This window comes from Boleophthalmus pectinirostris, unplaced genomic scaffold (genome assembly GCF_026225935.1).
Source record: "Boleophthalmus pectinirostris isolate CB_2022bp ecotype Guang Dong unplaced genomic scaffold, ASM2622593v1 HiC_scaffold_22, whole genome shotgun sequence".
In the NCBI taxonomy this organism is placed as follows: Eukaryota; Metazoa; Chordata; class Actinopteri; order Gobiiformes; family Gobiidae; genus Boleophthalmus; species Boleophthalmus pectinirostris.
The window spans coordinates 42,011,964-42,034,463 of record NW_026571190.1 but is presented as its reverse complement, the minus strand read 5'-3'; the positions used below and the strand labels follow the sequence as shown (position 1 = coordinate 42,034,463).

The 22,500-nt window shown below is 45.0% G+C and overlaps 2 protein-coding genes across 2 annotated transcripts in view; one reads left to right on the top strand and one right to left on the bottom strand.

The window, feature by feature from the left end:
- The window catches only part of trmt1 (tRNA methyltransferase 1), a gene marked incomplete at its 5' end in the record, with an annotated part of 10,990 nt that extends 9,522 nt beyond the window's left edge, over nt 1-1,468 (top strand). The window contains 2 exons of the mRNA XM_055158524.1: nt 489-597; nt 1,171-1,468. Of these exons, the coding sequence (XP_055014499.1) occupies nt 489-597; nt 1,171-1,245 (184 nt within the window). The remainder of the gene's footprint in view (nt 1-488; nt 598-1,170) is intronic.
- Nucleotides 1,469-3,273: 1,805 nt separating this feature from the next.
- Nucleotides 3,274-22,500, bottom strand: part of man2b1 (mannosidase, alpha, class 2B, member 1) — a 32,461-nt gene continuing 13,234 nt past the window's right edge. Inside the window, 15 exon segments of the mRNA XM_055158665.1 lie at nt 3,274-4,006; nt 5,742-5,847; nt 7,390-7,539; nt 8,316-8,540; nt 9,877-9,957; nt 10,724-10,811; nt 13,284-13,385; nt 14,608-14,726; nt 15,963-16,083; nt 17,883-17,980; nt 18,626-18,853; nt 18,936-19,052; nt 21,087-21,194; nt 21,460-21,569; nt 21,712-21,790. Coding sequence (XP_055014640.1) covers nt 3,900-4,006; nt 5,742-5,847; nt 7,390-7,539; nt 8,316-8,540; nt 9,877-9,957; nt 10,724-10,811; nt 13,284-13,385; nt 14,608-14,726; nt 15,963-16,083; nt 17,883-17,980; nt 18,626-18,853; nt 18,936-19,052; nt 21,087-21,194; nt 21,460-21,569; nt 21,712-21,790 — 1,839 coding nt within the window. The 3' untranslated portion in view covers nt 3,274-3,899.

Here is a 22,500-nt window from a genome sequence, read left to right as displayed (position 1 = left end):
AGAGACAAAACGAGGCAGAAAAGTGAATAAAACAGAAATATAGTGATGTAAATCGAGAGCATCACAGCTTTGTACAAGAGGACGTGAGGAAATCTACACAAACACTGGAATATTTCCTCCCAGGTTTCAGATTCAGATGGAATCAGCAGAGACTCGTGTCCAAATGTAAGAATGAGTTTGTTAAAAAGGAGGAGGAGGAGTTAAAGCTGCTTCAATATATTCAGCTTTAAAGCCACAGTACGTCACTTTAGACCAAAAATAGACACTTTTTTGTTTCATGTTTGCTCCTTTACTGTGAGCGGCGCTCGCATCTCCACAGACCTGACTCTTCTGTGGCCTGGGCCCTGGACATATGTGATATGTTCCGTATTATGGCTTTAACTTTGTATTTTCATGGGATGTCGCAGGTGACTTTCCACCTCCAGAAAAGTCCCGCACTGAGGCTTTAAACGAGTGTTCATCATTTGTCTGGTGCTGTTTGTGTTCAGAGGAGGAATCTCCACCGACCTGCAGGACAAACGGAAAAAGTTCCAGAACAAACGGAAAATCACAGACTCTTCTGAACTCAAGAACTTCCCCTGTAAAAAGTTCAAACAGGTGAGTCTACTTTTTATTTTTATTTAATTTTTTTATTTTCTTAAGGAGACCCAGAGTAAATCATAATCACAAAAATATAAATTAAATTAATATTAATAATATTTAATTTAACAGGTGAGTCAATTTTTTATTTTATAAGATCATAATCACAAAAATATAAATTAAATTAAATGTTATTATTATTATTAATATTAATAATTTGATCCAAACATATTTTCATGTCCATATTCCTAGATTTTTATTTTACTTATAATTTTTTGACCCTTTTTCTTCTTTTGATGAGGCAGAATTCTTCTGTTTTATCATTTTCATTTATCACATTTAACATTATTGGTGTAAATTTTATTATTTAAAATCTTGTTTTTTCTTTTCAGGTTCATTTAACAGTTTGAATTTTTTATTTAAATTTCATTTTTTAATCTCATCTCAGCAGTTTGATGATTCCCACAGGACGTGAAGGCACCAGATTTAAACCACATAAAGTCCAACTTACAGACTCCTCACCTGTCAGCACCTGTCAGCACCTGTCAGCACCTGTCCCACGGCCCTCACCTGTCGCTCCTTGTGTTTCAGGGCACCTGTCAGTACGGGGATCAGTGCTGTTACTCCCACGACCCGGAGCTCAAGGACCAGAACAAACCACAATGAAACAAACCAAAAAAAAAACTTTAGTTCACTTTGAAAGAGCCGGATTTTTATTTTTCTCATGTTTTTGGACAAAGACCCCTGGACCGTCCCCGGACCGTCCCCGGACCGTCCCTGGACCGTCCCTGGACCGTCCCCGGACCGTCTCTGGACATTTGAAGTGTGGACGCAGAGACGAAGTGTTTTGTGTTTGTTTGTTCAGATCATTAAAGTCCTGATGACGTCACTTTTGCTCTTTTTTGTTGAATTGTAAGAGTCGTTGTTAAAGGCTCCAAATGTCACCAAATCTAGAACGGACCAACGATCAGAGAGTCCAGACGTCCCTGTGTCCCCGGGACAGTCCCAGTCCTGACCCTGTGTCCCCGGGACAGTCCCAGTCCTGACCCTGTGTCCCCGGGACAGTCCCAGTCCTGACCCTGTGTCCTCTGTCCCACAGATTTATACAAAAACCACTGATTTGTCCCAATTTATACAAGAAATGTCCCAGAAGTCTCCAATTTAATCTAAACCAGGACTAAACTAGAACTAAACCAGGTCTAAACCAGGTCTAAACCAGGTCTAAACCAGGACTGAACCAGGACTGAACCAGGACTGAACCAGGTCTAAACCAGAGAAGCATAAATAAATAAAATCACGTTTGTTCTGTGTTTAGTCTCAGATTTTACTCGAGTCACACGAGTCGAGGATTGACAAAGTTTCTCGTTTTTTTAACTATTTTATTTTCTACCAAACGTCCAAACCCGAGTGTCCCAGTTTAGAATTTTGAAAATTTGGTCACAAATATCTATAGTTTTTATTTAAAATCTGTTTTTGAATCCCGGTCTCAGTCCTGTTCCTGTTCCTATTCCTGGTCCTTTTCTGGGTCTCAGTCCCAGTCTGGTTCTGGTCTGGTCCTGTATCTAGTTCAGTCCTGGTTTAGTCCTGGTTCAGTCCTGGTTTTAGTCCTTTATCCATTTTCTATTTAAAAACAAAATCGAAAACTGAAAAAACAAATCTTTATTTTTTTTAAATTTTATTTTTGGTTTTATTTTGAAAAACAAATGAACGACACAGGGATTGGGACTTCCTCACCCATTTCCTGCAGAATCAAGGAAGAGGAAGCGAGAAGGAAACGACAAGGAAGGAGGCGGAGGAAAGCGAGAAGAAGAGAGGAGGAAAAGAAGGAGGAGGGAGGAAACGAGGAGGAAATGAGAAGGAAGCGAGGAGGAAACAAGTCGGAAGAGAGGAAAGAGAAATGAGTCGCGGCCTTTGACTGAAAAAACAAACGGAAAATAAAACACCACAATTTAGAAAAGTGAACGAAAAAAAGACCCAAACACGAGTTTTAAGAACCTGAAGATTTATTCAAAAATACAAAATCATTTCCATATTTACAAAAAAAAGTCAGAAAAACAGATCACACTTATTGCACAGACTTTGGCACAATCAAGAGGATTATTTTTATTCTTCACTTTTTGGTTGATTTGAGTTTCTGTTGAGTGAAATTTACTGAAAATGTGTAAAACATTAAAACGTTCGCTCTTCCGTCTTCAGTTTGATTTTCTCGTAGGTTTTTAAAAATCAGGTGACGCTCAACGAGAAAAGTCACGTACAAATCCGTGTGTCGTTTTTCAAAATAAAACCAAAAATAAGAAAATGGGGGGGAAAAAAACAACAATTTTCTTCATATTTGTCTCCAGAAAAATGAAAAAAAAAAACAAAGATTTGTTTGTTTTTTTTCAGTTTTCGATTTTTTGTTTAAATGAAAAAAGGAAAAACCGGAAAACGGACTGGACCGAGACCAGGACCGGGACCAGAATTGAGACCAGGACCAAAAACTGGGACCAGACCAGGACTAGACCATGATTGAAACCAAGACTGAGACAGGGACTGAGATCAGGACCGAAAATGGTTTAGTCCTGGTTTAGTCCTGGTTCAGTCTGTTTTGTTTTTTCCATTTTTCATTTAAACACAAAATCGAAAACTGAAAAAACGAATCATTATCTGTTTTTTCATTTTGGTTTTGGAGACAAATAATGACATTTTTAAAAAAAAATTTGTTTTCCATTTTCTCATTTTTAGTTTTATTTTGAAAAACAGCTGAACAAATGACACACAGATTCGCGTCGTTCATCTTTTACGTCGATATTTTAAAGCGACGGTTGAAAACACAGAACAGGTTTGTCGAGTTTCTGTTTTTTTTCTGGAGAATTGTCGTGACGTGGGCTTGTGGGCGGAGCCTCGTACAGCAGGGTTTGGAAGAGGAGAGACCCAGGAGAGATCTCTAGATGACTCAAACACACACGGATGACTCTAAAACGGGAGTCTCTAGCCTTTTTTTTTTGTTTGTTTTTTTAATAAATGTAGAATTTTGTGCTTCATTTTCGGCTTTTCCGCGACTTTTTTATTTACAAAATTTCTGTCGATCGTTAAAATGAGCAGCTCCGGCGTTTTTCGTTTTACAAAAAGCAGGAAAAAGGTCGGAGACTCGTGATCTGAAACCTTCACGAGGAGCTTTGACGAGAGAACGTTTTAACACGGGGGGGGGAGTTTAAAAAAAAAAATTTAAAAACAGGTTCAGCAGAATCTTCGTTTTAAGACGAGCTGGTGCAGAGTTTCGCCGCAGTGACAGAAGTTCAGACTCAGACTCAGACTCGGACTCGGACCCGGACTTGGACTCAGACTCGGACTCGGACTCTGAGGAGGAACGTGCGGATCTCCATCGGCCTCAGAGTCACGTCCCAAAACGAAGGATCCACAGACGACTTCTGCTCCCACTTCTCCTCTGGAAAAACAACGGAAAATAATCATGAAAAAAAAAAAAAAAAAAACGGTAATAAACTTCATCCTCTGATCCTCTCCACTCCTTTCTTCTTCTCCTCTCTTCTTTCTCCATTCTTCTTCCTCTTTCTATCTCTTTTCCCTTCTCATCTCCTCTGCTCCTCGTCTTTTTTCTCTCCTCCCCCTCCTTCTCCTCTTTCTCTCTTCTGCTTTCTCTCCTCATCTTTTTCTCTCCTCAACTTTCGGCTCTCCTCTGCTCCTCTTCTTCTTTTTCTCCTCCCCCTCTCCTCTCCTCTCTTCTTTCTCTCCTCCTCCTCTCCTCTTTCTCTTTCTCTCCTCTCCTCTCTTCTCTCGTCTCCTTCTCTCTCCCCTCTCTTCTTTCTCCTCTCCTCTTCTTTTTTCTCTTCTCTGCTCCTCTCCCTCTTCTCCCTTCTTCCTTTTCTCCTCTCCTCTTCTTCTCTCCACTTCTCTCCTTCTCCTCCTCTCTCCTTTCTTCTCTGCTCCTCTCCTCTGTTCTTCTCTCTCTCTCCTCCTCAGACTGTTTTCTCGCATCCTCTACCTTCCGTCTCGCGTCCTGCACCTTCCGTCTCGCGTCCTCTACCTTCCGCCTCGCGTCTTCACCTTCCGCCTCGCGTCCTGCACCTTCCGCCTCGCGTCCTGCACCTTCCGTCTCGCGTCCTGCACCTTCCGCCTCGCGTCCTCCACCTTCCGCCTCGCGTCCTGCACCTTCCGCCTCGCGTCCTGCACCTTCCGCCTCGCGTCCTGCACCTTCCGCCTCGCGTCCTCTCCGTCCTCTACCGTCTCCTCTACCTTCCGCCTCGCGTCCTCTACCTTCCGCCTCGCGTCCTCTACCTTCCGTCTCGCGTCCTCTACCTTCCGTCTCGCGTCCTCTACCTCCGTCCCGTGTCCTCTACCTTCCGCCTCGCGTCCTCTACCTTCCGTCTCGCGTCCTCTACCCTCCGTCCCGTGTCCTCTACCTTCCGCCTCGCATCCTCTGCCTTCCGTCTCCTCTACCTTCCGCCGCGCGTCCTGCACCTTCCGCCTTCGCGTCCTCACCTCCTCGCGTCCGTCCTACCTCCTCTGTACCTTCCGTCCGCCTCGCGTCCTCTACCTTCCGCCTCGCGTCCTCTACCTTCCGCCTCGCGTCCTCTACCTTCCGTCTCGCGTCCTCTACCTTCGCGTCCTCTACCTTCCGTCTCGCGTCCTCTACCTTCCGTCTCCTCTACCTTCCGCCTCGCGTCCTCTACCTTCCGTCTCGCGTCCTCTACCTTCCGCCTCGCGTCCTCTACCTTCCGCCTCGCGTCCTCTACCTTCCGCCTCGTCCTCTACCTTCCGTCCCGTGTCCTCTACCTTCCGTCCCCGTCCTGCACCTTCCGTCTCGCGTCCTCTACCTCCCGTCTCGCGTCCTCTACCTTCCGTCTCGTGTCCTGCACCTTCCGTCTCGCGTCCTCTACCTTCCGTCTCGCGTCCTCTACCTTCCGTCTCGCGTCCTCTACCCGTCAGTCGTGTCCTCTACCTTCCGTCTCGCGTCCTCTACCTCCCGCCTCGCGTCCTCCTCTACCTCCGCCTCGCGTCCTCTACCTTCCGCCTCGCGTCCGTCCTCTACCTTCCGTCTCGCGTCCTCTCCTCCCGTCTCGCGTCCTACCTTCCGTCCTCTCCTCTCGTGTCCTCTACCTTCCGTCTCGCGTCCTCTACCTTCCGTCTCGCGTCCTGTCCTGCGCTTGTCTCTTGTTCTGTACCTTCTGTCTCTGGCGTCCAGTCAAATCTCTTCACGTCTTCTTTCCACTGATTGGCCGAGAGGTTGAGCTCAGAGAAGCCGAGAACCTCCAGGGTGGAAAACAACTTCTGCAAAAACAGAACAAAGTCGAGTTTAAGTGACACCGGGGTCAGAGGAAGGGGACACACTCAACAAAATCAAAACGCTTTTCTCCGTGGAGACGTTTTTGCTTTTTCTGAAATGTTTCACAGTTTGGCATTAAACCTTTCTATCTTCATGGAGACCAAACCAGACTCACAGCCAGAATTTGTAGATTTGTTTAATGTCACACTGTGGAACATTCCAGGCAGAGTAAAGACACATCCATAGAAACAAGAAGGTGACGGACCCCAGCACCTTTAAGTCTGGAGGGTCGTCAGCAGCATCGAAAATCTGAACCTAATCGATATGAAAACTAGACTCAAAACTAGATCCTCCCAAAGTCCCACTGACAGGACAGAGCAGAATCTTTCCTGAACGTGTTTGGAACCACCTGGACTCGGATCAGGACAAGTATCAGAGGACCTGGTGTAGACCTGGACCACAGAAGATGTTCTCAGGTCGACCAGAACGGTGCCGGTGTCAGATCCTGCACCAGTTACACGAGGAACCAAAAGTGTTCACCGGTGAACGAGAAGCTTTCTTGACAGAGAGAATCGATTTATCACCAAACAAAAACAAATGTCACAGTGAGGAAAATAATCATGGATCATCAACACCAGAGAGCATCTGTACTTCTACAAGTCATTTATCTGCTCCGAGCTACGGGACAACGTCTGCTGTGGAGGAACGTCTGGAGGAACGTCTGCTGTGGAGGAACGTGGAGGAACGTCTGCTGTGGAGGAACGTCTGGAGGAACGTCTGCTGTGGGGAGGAACGTCTGCTGTGGAGGAACGTCTGCTGTGGAGGAACGTGGAGGAACGTCTGCTGTGGAGGAACGTCTGGAGGAACGTCTGCTGTGGAGGAACGCCTGGAGGAACGTCTGCTGTGGAGGAACATCTGGAGGAACGTCTGCTGTGGAGGAACATCTGGAGGAACGTCTGCTGTGGAGGAACGTCTGCTGTGGAGGAACGTCTGCTGTGGAGGAACGCCTGGAGGAACGTCTGCTGTGGAGGAACATCTGGAGGAACGTCTGCTCTGGAGGAACGCCTGGAGGAACGTCTGCTCTGGAGGAACGCCTGGAGGAACATCTGCTGTGGAGAAACATCTGGACAAACATCTGCTGTGGAGAAACATCTGGAGGAACGCCTGCTGTGGAGAAGGCGGCAGCGACACCCAATCCAAAGATGGAACCTCACCGGGCGAACACGGACACAGCAGCTTGATTTCTCCTCCATGTTCCACACAGACGTTTTCTTTGTTTATTTTAGGGTGTGTGACCCTGAAGCTGCTCACGTCCAATTTGTCGTCACAGTTCGCTTAGAAAAAAACCTTTCAGTTCCAGAATGTTCTGTTCTTTGGCGTGAACACGTTAGTCGGTTTGAGATTCGCCTCTGTCGGCCTGAAGACTCTAAGATATAAGGACACGTGGGAAAAGAAAAGAAAGTTCTACCGTTTAATGTGGAAAATCTCAGGGTTTAGTTTCTCAGTTTTATCTTTCAGTATCATGACGCCGCTGGTTGGTTCTGTACCTGCAGGTTCACGGTGACGGGTTCTGAGTTGGTTCGACTCTCCCGGGTCTGGAACTGATGCTCCAGCCTCAGCAGCACCGAGTCCGAGTCCCACTGAGACAGAGTGAGCAGGTGAACAGCAGGGGGCAGCGCAGCCTGGAGGCCCGAGAACTACACAGGAAAAAAAACACACACGAGAAAACACACACATGAACAAACACGTCGACAAACACACGAGGAAACACACCGACAAACACACAAACACACGAGGAAACACATGAAAAAACACACGAAAAAACACACACAACAAACACACGAGAAAACACACCGACAAACACACAAACACACACAAACACACGAGGAAACACACCAACAAACACACAAAAACACACACGAGAAAACACACACATGAACAAACACGTCAACAAACACACAAACACACGAACAAAACACACAAACACACACATGAACAAACACGTCAACAAACACACGAGGAAACACACCACAAACACACAAGAAAACACACCGACAAACACACAAACACACGAGGAAACACACCAACAAACACACAAATACACCAACAAATACACAAATACACCAACAAACACACAAATACACCAACAAAACACAAAACACAACAAACACCCAAATACACAACAAACACACAAATACACCAACAAACACACAAAACACCAACAAACACACGAGAAAACACATGAAAAAAAACACCGACAAACACACAAACAAACCGACAAACACACAAACACGACGACAAACACACGAGGAAACACACTTTTGAAGCTCTGAAGATGTAGTCAGAATAACAGTTACTCAAACACGTGCGTCACTGCTTAAAACCACAACTAGATTCATTTTTGAACGTGACCTTTAACCCGCAGAGCCGACAGGGCTAACCACTCTGCCGGCGCCGCACAGTTCACACTCACGGTGAGTTTGGCGCTGGGCTCCGGTTTGCCTTTGGTGAAGGAGAGCAGAGGCTGCAGTACCGTCTCCTGCCCCAGGGGGCGGTGTTTGTCCGCGGCGCTCTTGGGCGGGTCCAGGGACAGAAGCAGAGTCCCGCGCACCACCAGACCGTCTGGAAACAGCTCCGACGTCTCGTTTAACGGCTCCGCCACCCCGCGGACGTCGTCGTACAACAGACGCCGGTGAAGCTGAGAGACGCCGCGGCAACGGTCAAGACATGGAAAAATATTATAAGAAGAAAGAAGAAAAACAAGTTTCAAAAGACGGTCAGTTCTTTCATCTGTTGGATTTCAGAGGATCTATGACAAAGGAGTAAAGCTGGAACGATATTTAAGTGTCACGATACGATATCGTCACAGCTTGAACCTCACAGTTCGATATTTACTGCGATATTGTGGGAAAGTTCAAGATTAGAGATGTAACAATATCTAAATATCACAGTACGATATTTATTATGATATTTTGTGGAGGCGAACAAACAAAACTGTACTTTTTCCTCTTAAAAAGCCTCGACAAGATTTAATCTAAAGAACTAAAGGTTCGTTCACACCAAAGCGTCAAAAAACTCCTTGACGTTTCTATTTGGAGCCTTTGCATTTGAGTTCAGACCCCGACGCTCGTGTCTTTGACGCCGCGGACGAACGGGACAAAAATACTTGACGTGCGTCCGTTGCCCTGGAAACAAGAACCCGGTCCAGATCTTTTCCTGAAACAATGTCAGACCAGACTGAGACTTTAGAGTTTTTATAACATAAAACATCAGCGGAGGAAATCGACTCAACGACTGGAGCGAGTTTATATTTATACTCCACTAATGACACTGGATCAGTCCTAGTCCTAGTCCCAGTCCTATAGTCCCGGTCTAGTCCGTCCGGTCCTAGTCCTGTCCTAGTCCTGGTTTAAGTCTCCTGGTCTAGTCCTAGTCCTGGTTAGTCCTTGGTTAGTCCTGGTCTAGTCCTGGTTTAGTCCTGGTTTAGTCCTGGTTTAGTCCTGGTGTAGTCCTGGTTTAGTCCTGGTTTAGTCCTGGTTTAGTCCTGGTTAGTCCTGGTGTTTGTGGTGTATATATTTATTCTCTGTTCATGTTTGTGGTTCTGGTTCTGGGGTTTTTCTTCCTGATAATAACGTCGCTGTGTCTCTGGATACTCGTCTCTGATTGGTCGACGCGACTCGTCTGACGTGAAAAGTTCAGCATTTTCAACTTCTTGACGGCGACGACTCGGACGCGCGTCTGGAGCGCTGACGCCAAAACGCTCAAGACGCGCCGCTTCGACGCCAGATTCGCGCCGCGCTGACGCCGAAGACTCTAGTCGCGCGTCCACATCGACTTTACGTAGAAACTGGACGATTTGACGCTTTGGTGTGAACGAACCTTTAGACTTAAAAGTGTCAGAACTGTTCTTTCTTCTTGTCGTCTGCGCTGAAATGGAGCAAAGGATCACGGTCTGTCCTTCGTGGAGTTTTCACCTCCCCCCTGACTCCGCCCCCTCCTCCGTAAACTCGCACGGGAGTAAAAAAGTCCCTCACCATGATTTCCAGGGAGCCGTTCTGGATGCTGCTGCCTCCCTGGGATCGGTCGGTCACCACGGTCAGCTGCTTCTCCTCGTCCTGGACCAAAGAAAAGAACAAATCAAACTCCAGTCTTTGTGTGATTCCGAGCCACAGCTGCCCTGGGACGGACTGACGGGGACGTGGCGGCTCAGGATTCAACCTCGACGCTTTGCTGTCATCATTTTGCTTATTGTTTTTTTTTTTGCTTATGTTTTATTCCACTAAAATGTTCAGGATTCTCACTCTTTTTTCAAAACTTTCAAAACGTTTCCATGACCTAAAGTGAATTTTCCATGACTTTACAGCACCTACACGTGTAGAATTGATCAGATTTGAGGTCTTACGGTTTGGGATTATAGTTTTTTAACTTTCCAAATCCAGTGTTTTTCGGACAATAAGTCGAACCAGACAAAAAATGTGTCATGAAGAAGAAAAAAAAGATGTACAAGTCACACTTTTTGAGCGACTTAAACCAGGACTAAACCAGGGACTAAACCAGGGACTAAACCAGGACTAAACCAGGACTAAACCAGGACTAAACCAGAACTAAACCAGGGACTAAACCAGGGACTAAACCAGGACTAAACCAGGACTAAAACCAGGACTAAACCAGGTCAAAACCAGGACTAAACCCAGGACTAAAACTGGAATAAACCTGGACTAAACCAAGACTGAACCTGGACTAAATCTGGATGAAACCTGGACTAAAGCAGGACTGAACTAGGACTAGATTTGCACTAAATTGGACCAAACTAAACCAGGACTAAACCAGGACTGCGTGCGTGCGCGCTGAGGACTCAGGTCAGGGTGTTCTCAGACTCACGGTGATAAAGGCTCTGGAGTTTATGGGGTAATAGTTTCCAGCGATGGGCTCAGACTGTTTCAGTTTCCACGTCGGGCGGAAATCTTTCCTGAAGCACAAAATAAATCAAATAAACAAGTTAAACTGAAAAACCTCGAGACGCGAGGGTCAGAGTCGAGGTCGTGTTGTGTTCAGTTCTACTCACAGACGCTGACCCAGACTAGAGACGGACATTTGATTAAATTTTCTTAATCGATCGTCGGAAGAATTAATGATCGATTTTCGATGAATCATTAAGGTTTTTATATTAAAATGATCATCATTATTATTACTATCTGCACTAATCTGCATCAATAAATTCAACTTTACGACATATAAACATAACGACTCTAGATCCACATCAGCTGTTTGACATTATAATGTGTTTAATTCAGTTTTGTTCAAATCTCACAGAAACAAAACTTAAAACCACATCACTAATTTACATAAACTAAGTGAAGATAAAACTCCAGCTCTTGTGTCGCTGATGTGGTTCAACTTGTGTTGGATTAAAAGACATGACTCAGGTGAATACAGGTCAGTGTGACCAGATTTGTGTTTGTCAAAACCAGGACAGCGTACGGGGGGAGGGGGGCGGGGCCTCGTCATCCACATTGAGCGACTCTCACCTGGAAAAACTTTTTCCCACTGGACACAGAAACATATGTGCTGCTTTATCCACTGTGCACATGGACTCACACTTGTCCCAACGCAACGGAAAGTGTGGAATTTCTTCTACAAATCCTGGTTAAATCCACATTTGTGCTTCGGTTCGTTACAGACTGACCCACTGTTTGTGTCTCGCTCCTTCTGATGCATTTGTGAATCGTGACTTTAATGTGTCTTTGTCTTTTCCCAACAGTCAGAGACAAGAGCAGAGTTAACTAGCATGCTAACTGCGCACTCTCTGATTATCAAACTAAAAACACGTACCGTATTTTCCGCACTATTCGTCGCACTGTCATTAAATGGTCTATTTCTGAACTTTTTTTCACAAATAAACAGTGTTGGACTTTAGATGAAACCCAACAGTGTGATGTGTGAGTGGTTTTGTTTGTTTGTTCGTTCACGGTGACTCTGGGTGTGTTCAGTTGTGGCGTGTAGGGAGTAGTGTAGGGAGTAGTGTAGGGAGTAGTGTCTGTCGCTGGATTGTCGTCGTGTTCACAGTGACTCAGTTGTTCAGTCGTGTCTAGAAGCGGCACGTCGCGCTCGTCGCTTTTTTCGGTTCGTTCCTCACGTTTTTCGCTCTTTTTATTGTTTTGTAAACGCTATAATCTCCCGCAACAACATCTTAACGTGTTTTATAAGTTTCAGTTTTGCTGCTAAGTCGCTCCCCCTTCAGAGCGCCATCACAACACAATCACTGCACGTCCCTCTGACGAAAATACTGCAGTTTTCTGTCAGGTTTTTGTACTATTTATGGAAAATTTTCGTGTTTATCATCGTATTTATGGAGAAATCTTGTACAGAGAGATCGCTAGATTACTCAAACACGCGTGGATGTGTCTAAAATCTCTTCAGACAGTTTTTTTTTTTTAAGACGATGGAACGTTAAAACATGAGAGAAAACTCCAAAAATACCCCCGTCTTTAAGCACAGTTTTCCATTCACCTCGACAGAAATTCTAATCTTGGTAAACGGCGTTTCAGTTTTGTCCGTCGTTATCGGACATTTTTTACATTTTAAAACTTTCGTGTAGGAAGGGTGTGTCTAGAAGCGGCACGTCGCGTTCGTCGCTTTTTCGGTTCGTTCCTCACGTGTTTCGCTCTTTTTATTGTTTTGTAAACGCTATAATCTCCCGCAACGACATCTTAACGTGTTTTATAAGTTTCGGTTTTGCTGCTAAGTCGCTCCCCCTTCAGAGCGCCATCACAACACAATCACCGCGCGTCTCCTCTAACGAAACTACCGCGGTTTTCTGTCACGTTTTTGTACTATTTATGGAAGATTTTCGTGTTTATCATCGTATTTATGGAGAAATCTTGTACAGAGAGATCGCTAGATTACTCAAACACGCGTGGATGTGTCTAAAATCTCTTCAGACAGTTTTTTTTTTTAAGACGATGGAACGTTAAAACATGAGAGAAAACTCCAAAAATACCCCCGTCTTTAAGCACAGTTTTCCGTTCACCTCGACAGAAATTCTAAACTTCTAAACTCGCTTTTTTCGGTTCGTTCCTCGGTTCCGTTCCTCGTCGGCGTGGAGCGATGAGTGTGTCCGCGGTCGTGTCTCGCCGTGCGGTCGCGTCTCGCCGTGCGGTCGCCGTCTGCTCCGTGTGCGTTTGTTTCGGGTTTTTTTTGATAGGGTCGGAGGCCGAGGAGCGCGTCCTGTGGTGCGGAAAACACGGTACCTGTTTTTACTTTATTCTGGAAATGGCGAAATGTGATAAACACGCGGAAACAAGACAAGAACCTCCTCCTCCTGGCGCCGCCCTGACACGGACCTGACTCGACCTGCGGAGCTGCACTGACACGTTAGTTTGGGTTTTTCCTGTTTTTCTTGTGTTTCAGTGTAGTTTGTGTTTGTGTTGGAGCGTTGGACCTTCTCCTGAGCAGCTCGCGTCCGTTGGAGTCGGTGAAGAAAACTCCTCCCGATTTGATGTTTGTGTCGAGTCGAGTCATCACCTCCTTCCCCAGATCATCCCTGAAACAGAAGAGAGTCTGAGACGAGAAAACGGCACAAAAAAAACACAAAACACAACACAAACTTCATCTTTAAACGAGGACAGTCGCGTCTTCGGGGTTGAATAATAATAATAATAATAATAATGACTCCGGTTCTGAAGCGATGGTGGAAAAATCGTTTGGGTTTTGTTTCGTTTCTCCTGACAGAGAAGAGCTGAACCAGGACTAAACCAGGACTAAACCAGGACTAAACAGGACTAAAACCAGGTCTAAACCAGGTCTAAACCAGGACTAAACCAGGACTAAAACCAGGACTAAAACCAGGAGGTCTACTAAACCAGGACTAAACCAGGTCTAAACCAGGTCTAAAACCAGGACTAAAACCAGGACTAAACCAGGACTAAAAACCAGGACTAAACCAGGACTAAAAAACCAGGTCTAAACCAGGAACTAAACCAGGACCTAAAACCAGGACTAAAAAACCAGGACTAAAACCAGGACTAAACCAGGTCTAAAAAAACCAGGTCTAAACCAGGACTAAAAACCAGGACTAAACCAGGACTAAAAACCAGGTCTAAACCAGGACTCCAAAACCAGGACTAAACCAGGTCTAAAACCAGGACTAAAACCAGGACTAAAACCAGGACTAAAACCAGGACTAAAACCAGGAGGTCTAAAACCAGGACTAAACCAGGACTAGGTCTAAACCAGGTCTAAACCAGGTCTAAACCAGGACTAAACCAGGTCTAAACCAGGACTAAAACCAGGTCTAAACCAGGACTAAACCAGGACTAAAACCAGGTCTAAACCAGGACTAAAACCAGGTCTAAACCAGGACTAAACCAGGTCTAAAACCAGGAGTAAAACCAGGACTAAAACCAGGTCTAAACCTAAAACCAGGACTAAAACCAGGACTAAAACCGGTCTAAACCAGGACTAAACCAGGTCTAAACCAGGACTAAAACCAGGTCTAAACCAGGACTAAAACCAGGTCTAAACCAGGACTAAAACCAGGACTAAACCAGGTCTAAACCAGGACTAAACCAGGACTAAACCAGGACTAAACCAGGAAATCGTTTGGGTTTTGTTTCTTTCTCCTGACGCTGAACTTTGTGTGAGGAATTAGAAAGATCAGGACCAGAAACCAGGTCACACGTCTGGACCTGAGACTCTCCAGTGAACTGCTGCTGAGGTGAGGAGACAGTTCAAGGGTCAAAGGGTCAAAGGGTCAAAGGGCTCACTGGACGGGCACCGGGCCGACGGTCCACTCCAGCTCCAGAGCTCTGCTGCCCGAGTACAGACGAACCACCTGAGACACCCACGAACTGAAGACCTGACGCACCTCCTGCACCACAGACGTCTGCGGAGGAGGAGAGAGGAGAGGAGGAGGAGGAGGAGGAGGAGGAGGAGGAGGAGGAGGAGGAGGAGGAGGAGGAGGAGGAGGAGGAGAGAGGAGGAGGAGGAGGAGGAGGAGGAGGAGGAGGAGGAGGAGGAGGAGGAGGAGGAGGAGGAGGAGGAGGAGGAGGAGGAGGAGGAGGAGGAGGAGGAGGAGGAGGAGGAGAGGAGGAGGAGGAGGAGGAGGAGGAGGAGAGGAGAGGAGAGGAGGAGGAGGAGGAGGAGGAGAGAGGAGGAGGAGGAGGAGGAGAGAGGAGGAGGAGGAGGAGGAGGGAGGAGGAGGAGGAGGAGGAGGAGGAGGAGAGAGGAGGAGGAGGAGAGGAGAGAGGAGGAGGAGGAGGAGGAGAGGAGGAGGAGGAGGAGGAGGAGGAGGAGGAGGAGAGGAGAAGGAGGAGGAGAGAGGAGGAGGAGGAGGAGGAGAGAGAGAGAGAGAAGAAGGAAGAGAGAGGAGAAGAGAAGAGGAGAAGAGAAGAGAGGAGAGAGAGGAGGAGAGGAAGAGAGAGAGAGAGAAGAGAAGAGAGAGAGAGAGAGAGAGAGAGAGAGAAGGAGGGAGAAGAAAAAGGAAAGAGGAGGGAGAGAGAGAAGTAGAAGAGGAGGGAAGGAGAAGCGGGGAAGAGAGGAGAGAGAGGAGGAGAGGACGAAGAAGGAGAGAGACAGAGAGAGAAGAGAAGAGGAAGAGAGAGGAGAGAGAGGAGGTGAGAGGAGGAGAGAAGGGAAAGAAGGAGAGAGGAGAAAGGAGGGACACAGAGAGAGAGAGAGGAGAGAAAAAGGAAGGAGAGGAGGGAGAGAGAAGTTATAGATATTTTAGATTTTACACATTTTAAATCACAATATTCATCTAAAAACGAAACAAGTGCGTTAACTTCAGCGTTAGAAAACTGCGGCGCCCGTGAGAGCCCAGGTCAGAGTAAACGCCGTCACAAAACGCCGCTCCTGTGGGCCGCGGGACAGTGGGCGGGGCTCCGGGCGCGGGGACAGTGGGCGGGCTCGGAGCGCGGGCAGGGGACAGTGGGCGGGGCTCTGGGGGCAGTGGGGGGCTCTGGGGCAGTGGGCGGGCTCTGGGACAGTGGGCCGGGGCTCTGGGGACAGTGGGCGGGGCTCTGGGGGCAGTGGGCGGGGCTCCGGGGCAGTGGGCGGGGCTCTGGGGGCAGTGGGCGGGGCTCTGGGGACAGTGGGCGGGGCTCTGGAGCTCCATTCTTACCTGTATAAGTTGAATCTTGGCGGTTTTGCTGATGACAAACGGAGTGGAGGAGTTCGGTCTGAAGATGTAGGCTCCTGACGGCTGATCACTGTCACTGTTGTTCCCGTCGCTCCCGTTGTACCTGAAATAAAAATTATACCACAAAAATAATCAAAATAATCACAAAACTGACTTAAAATTCATCCGATACGTTTCATGTTTTTATAACTCTGACCACAGGGACTTTCCACCAAACCAAGTCAAAGTTTATCAGAGTTTTACATCAGTTCTGTGGCAGTTTGTGTTAAAAAAAAAAAAAAAAAAAAAAAAAAAAGGAAAAGAAAAGTACAAGAAAACAGAGGTGTAAAACAGAATCCCTCGGCCTGTGTCATCAACATCGAAAACAGAAGACAAAAGCAACAGTCACTTTTATTAAAATCGTCAAACATAAAATAAAATAAAACAACCTGTTAAAATTCAAATAAAAATAAAGACTCCACAATTATTTTTGTATGTAGGTAGGGTACTTCAATTTGTAGCATTGTTTTCTTTTTATTTATTTATTATTATTTTGTTTTATTGATTTTATTTAATTTTTATTTATTATTTTATGTATTATTTTATTTATAATGTACTATTATCATTATTATTTTACCTATTCAAATTAATTAAAACAATAAAAAGACTCCAATTATTTTTGCATGTAGGGTATTTCAATTTGTAGCATTTTTTTTTTATTATTATTATTATTATTATTATTATATTTTATTTTATTTTTTTATTATTTTATGTATTATTTTATTTATGATATTATTACTATTATTATTTTACCTATTCAAATTAATTAAAATAAAGACTACAATTATTCTGCATGCAGGGTACTTCAGTTTGTATCATTTTTATTATTATTATTATTATTTTATTTTATTTATTTATTTATTTTTTTTTATAATTTTTTATGTATCATTGTATTTATAATATTACTATTATTATTTTACCTATTCAAATTAATAAAAATAAACACTTCAATTATTTTGTATGGAGGATATTTCAATTTGTAGCATTGTTTTATAAATTTATTATTATTTAGTTTTATTGATTTAATTTATTATTTTATGTACAATTTTATTTATAATATACTATTATTATTATTATTTTACCTACTCAAATTAATTAAAATAATAAAAAGACTCCAATTATTTTTGCATGTAGGGTACTTCAATTTGTAGCATTGTGTTTTCTTTTATTTATTATTTTATTTTCTTGATTTAATAAAAAAATAATATTATTTATGTATCATTTTATTTATAATATTATTACTATTATTATTATTATTTTACCTATTCAAATTAATAAAAATAAAGACTTCAATTATTTTGTATGTAGGATATTTCAATTTGTAGCATTTTTTATATTTATTATTATTTTGTATTATTTTAATTTATTATTTTATTTTTATATTTTCATTCAAATGTATTATTTAATTTTATTTATTTATTTATTTATTTATTATTTGATTTAGCACTGAGACACAAACATCGCTCTTTCTAATCACAGAAGTTTCCGTCGCTCACGTGTTTGTTTTATTTGTACTTTTTAACACGTTGTCAGTGAAATCCAAAAGTATCTTCCTGTTCACGTTCTTATCTTTAAATATTTATGCGTCTTAGCACGACTCGGCAAAAACCACAAAAGATAAAACTGAACAGGAAGTGGTGACGCCGACAGAGGACGTTAATGTGCACACAGATTATTACACACAAGAATGTTTCTGAATATTTAAAGCTCCCCGTGACCCCGGTCACACAAAACATGTGATTTGTCCAGGTTTTTAAAACAAATATCCGAGTTTTCCCTATTTCTGCCCAAAGAAACAACAACAGGAGGTACTGAACTGTGAACCCTGCGGTGAGAGGGTCAGGGCTGAACCCAAACACTCACCAGTAGAAGTTCTGGGTCAGGTCGATTTTCTGTTTGGTCTCCAGGTTCATGAGTCCAGACAACAGACCAGTGTCCGGGTCAAAGGTCGCTCTGACAAACTGAAACACAGAAAAGACCCGGTTCAGACTCCCGGGGTCCAGACTCCCGGGGTCCAGACTCCCGGGGTCCAGACTCCCGGGGTCCAGACTCCGTTTAGACCCCGTTTAGACCCCGTTTAAGACTCCGTTTAGAAGCAGATTAGACTCCATTCAGACCCCGTTTTAGACCGCATTTAGACCTTGTTCAGACCTCGTTTAGACCTTGTTTAGACTCCGTTTAGACCCTGTTTTCGACCTGTTTCCATTGTTTAGAAACCATAATTTAGATCTCAGTTTAGACCTCAGGTTAGAGTCCAGTTAGACCCAGTTTAGACCCAGTTTAGACCCAGTTTTAGACCCGTTTTAGTTTAGAGTTTAGACCTCATTTAGACCTCAGTTTAGACCCCGTTTAGACTCTGTTTTAGACCTCATTTAGACCTCAGTTTAGACCCTCTTGAGACTTCGTTTAGAATTAACAAAAGTGAAATCTGAACTGACAGACTAATAGAAGAATTTCAGAACATGTTTAATCAGATTTAAACCACAGAGTTTGAGTTTTTTTAGAAGAATAAAACAGAACATTTTGTCGTTTAGAGGAAATGTTCTAAAAAACGCCGCCTGTGATTTCCTGATCGTCTCCGTCACAGGTGCGTTTGTTTTTGTCACCTTGTTCTCTATCTGCACTGGTCCCTGGTTCAGTCCGGTCTTGGCTCTGGTCTCGGCTCTGGTCTGGTTCCGGTTCAGTCCGGTCTTGATCCCGGTCCGGTCCTGGCTCTGGGACACCGTGTAGGAGCTGAAGCCGAGGGGCGGAGCCTGAACCTCGAACACGAGCTCGTTCACGGCGAAGCCCCGCCCCCTCCTCAGGTCGCGGGTGGAGTCGGACACCGGCGCCACCTGCGGGACACCGGCAGTTAAGAACGCGACCGTGGTTCCGTGAGTCGGCGGAGAGCAGGGCGTGACCTCTGTGACCTCTGACCTGACTGTCCACGGGGTTCCCGCCCGGATCAGAGACGGAATATCTGCTCCCGTTCACCGGGAGCCTGACCGGCCACAGCAGCGAGCGGCCGAGCGGATTAAACACCGTCACCGTGAACTAGACGAGCACAGAGAGGTTAAGAGAGGACGAGGACACAGACAAACACAGACAGACACAGACAGACACAGACACAGACAGACACAGACAGACACAGACACAGACACAGACACAGACAAACACACAGACACAGACACAGACAGACACAGACAGACACAGACAGACACAGACAGACACAGACAGAAACACAGACAGACACAGACAAACACAGACACAGACAACACAGACACACAGACAGACACAGACACACACAGACAGACACAGACACACAGACACAGACAGACAGACACAGACACAGACAGACAGACACAGACAACACAGACAGACACAGACAACACAGACAGACACAGACAGACACAGACACAGACAAACACAGACAGACACAGACAGACACAGACAGACACAGACAAACAGACAGACACAGACACAGACACAGACACACAGACAGACAGACACAGACAGACAGACACAGACACAGACAGACACAGACAAACACAGACAGACACACACACAGACACAGACACAGACAAACACAGACAAACACAGACAGACAGACAGACACACAGACAGACACAGACAGACACAGACACACACAGACAGACACACAGACACACACAGACAGACACAGACAGACACAGACAAACACAGACAAACACAGACAACACAGACACAGACAACACAGACACAGACAGACACACACAGAACACAGACAAACACAGACACAGACAACACACAGACACAGACAAACACAGACACAGACACAGACAGACACAGACAGACACAGACAAACACAGACACAGACAAACACAGACAGACACAGACACAGACACAGACAAACACAGACAGACACAGACAAACACAGACAAACACAGACAGACACAGACACAGACACAGACAACACAGACAGACAAACACAGACAGACACAGACAGACACAGACACAGACACAGACACAGACACAGACACAGACAGACACAGACACACAGACAGACAGACAGACAGACACACACAGACACAGACACAGACACAGACACAGACACGACACAGACAGACACACAGACACAGACAGACAGACACAGACACAGACACAGACACAGACAGACACAGACACAGACACAGACACAGACACAGACACAGACACAGACAGACACAGACACAGACACAGACACAGACACAGACAGACAGACACAGACACAGACAAGACACAGACACAGACACAGACAGACACAGACAAACACAGACACAGACAAACACAGACAAACACAGACAGACAGACAGACACAGACACACAGACACACACACAGACACAGACACAGACAACACAGACAGACACAGACACAGACACAGACACAGACACAGACAGACACAGACACAGACACAGACACAGACACAGACAAAACACAGACACAGACAGCACAGACAGACAGACAACACAGACAGACACAGACAGAACAGACAGACACAGACAAACACAGACACAGACAGACACAGACAAACACAGACAAACACAGACAGACACAGACACAGACACAGACAGACACAGACAACACAGACAAACACAGACAGACACAGACACAGACAAACACACAGACACAGACAAACACAGACACAGACAGACAGACAGACAAACAGACAGACAGACAAACACAGACACAAACACAGACAGACAAACAGACAAGACACAGACAAACACAGACAGACACAGACAAACACAGACAAACACAGACACAGACAAACACAGCACAGACAAACACAGACACAGACACAGACAGACACAGACAAACACAGACAGACAAACACAGACACAGACAAACACAGACACAGACACAGACAACACAGACACAGACAACACAGACAGACACACAGACACAGACACAGACACAGACAAACACAGACACAGACAGACACAGACACAGACACGAACAAAGACAAACACAGACACAAACACAAACATGAATCTGAAGACACAGACACAAACCTGAACAAGACACAGACACAAACACAGACATAAACACAGATGAGTTCTGGTCTGTACCTCGGGGCTGGACTCGGTGAAGCTGCACACGCTGATGTTCAGGAGGTCACAGTAAACTCTGGGAGCAGCAGATCCACTCAGAGCTGAGAGACTGTTACTCACCACCACCTGAAACAGACAGAAACAGACAGAGAGAGAAACAGAGAGAGAGAGAGAGGAAAGAGAGGGAAACACAGAGAAAGAAAGAAACAGAGAGACAAAGAGAGTGAGGGAAACAGACAGAAAGAGAGAACGAGGAGACATTAGACTGTTGGAGCAGAATGAAAGGATCAAAGTGTCTCCATTGTCTAAAGTGAACAGTGCTGGTCAATACAGCAGGACGCTCACCCGGCGGGCCTCACCCGGCGGGCGCCTCACCCGGCGGGCGTCTCACCTGACAGGTGTTCCAGCCGTTGGCCAGTCTTCGTGCGTAGTCGTTGGCGACGTGTTGTTTGGACGTCCCTGACACTGCGTCGTGATGCTGAGCCACGGCCAGAGACTTTTCTGAAGAGAAAAAAAACTCACTTTAAACTAAACTAGTTTAAACTAGTCACACACACACATACACACATATACACACACACACATGTACACACATATACATGTACACACATATATGTGAAGTGGAAATAAAGAGCAAACTCACTCATGGTGAGAGTCTCTCCTTTCCCAAACGGACCGTCCCTGGACACAGGTCCCCCCAGCACCTCCAGCTGGTTACACGTCTACGACACAAACACAACACATATTTTATATTATGATTCTATATATAAATTAGGGTGGCCCAAAAATGTCTTTTTAGATTCTCCAGATCACAGGTGTCAAACATACGGCCTGGGGGCCAGATCCGGCCCTCCAAGACCTTTAATCTGGCCCTCGGCTGATTTTATACTCAAATATTTTTATTATATTTTGTATTAAAATGGTGTTAATTTTGTGTGGTGTTTATCACAGCAGCGTCTCCAGCGTCTCTGTACGTGGCCCCTCCCACCAGAGCAGCACAAATGAAGACTTGTCTCTTTCCAAACGCTCTTAAAGGACGATCGTTTTGACTGTTGACCGTGACACCCTCATCAGAAAAATGTCCAACATGAGAAAAGTGGAGCCGAGTGCAGGATTTTACAACAAAAAATTGACTTATTCTTGTTTACAGACAAGTTCATGTTAAAACTTTGTGTTGAAATTGAATTTTTCTTAAAGTTTCAGGTTGTTCATAATATTATAATATTTTGTAAAAGAAAGAGTTCATCAATTCAAAAAGATTTCTGTAATAGATTTGTGTTTCTCTGCACAAATATTTGAACTTATTGTTATTTTTGGGGTTTATATGACATGAGTTTTCTGATCCAGACACTTTAGGATCAAAGTCGTTTGGACACGACCCCCGGAACAAAATGAGTTTGACACTCGTGGTCTAGATTAAAACCCAGCACTT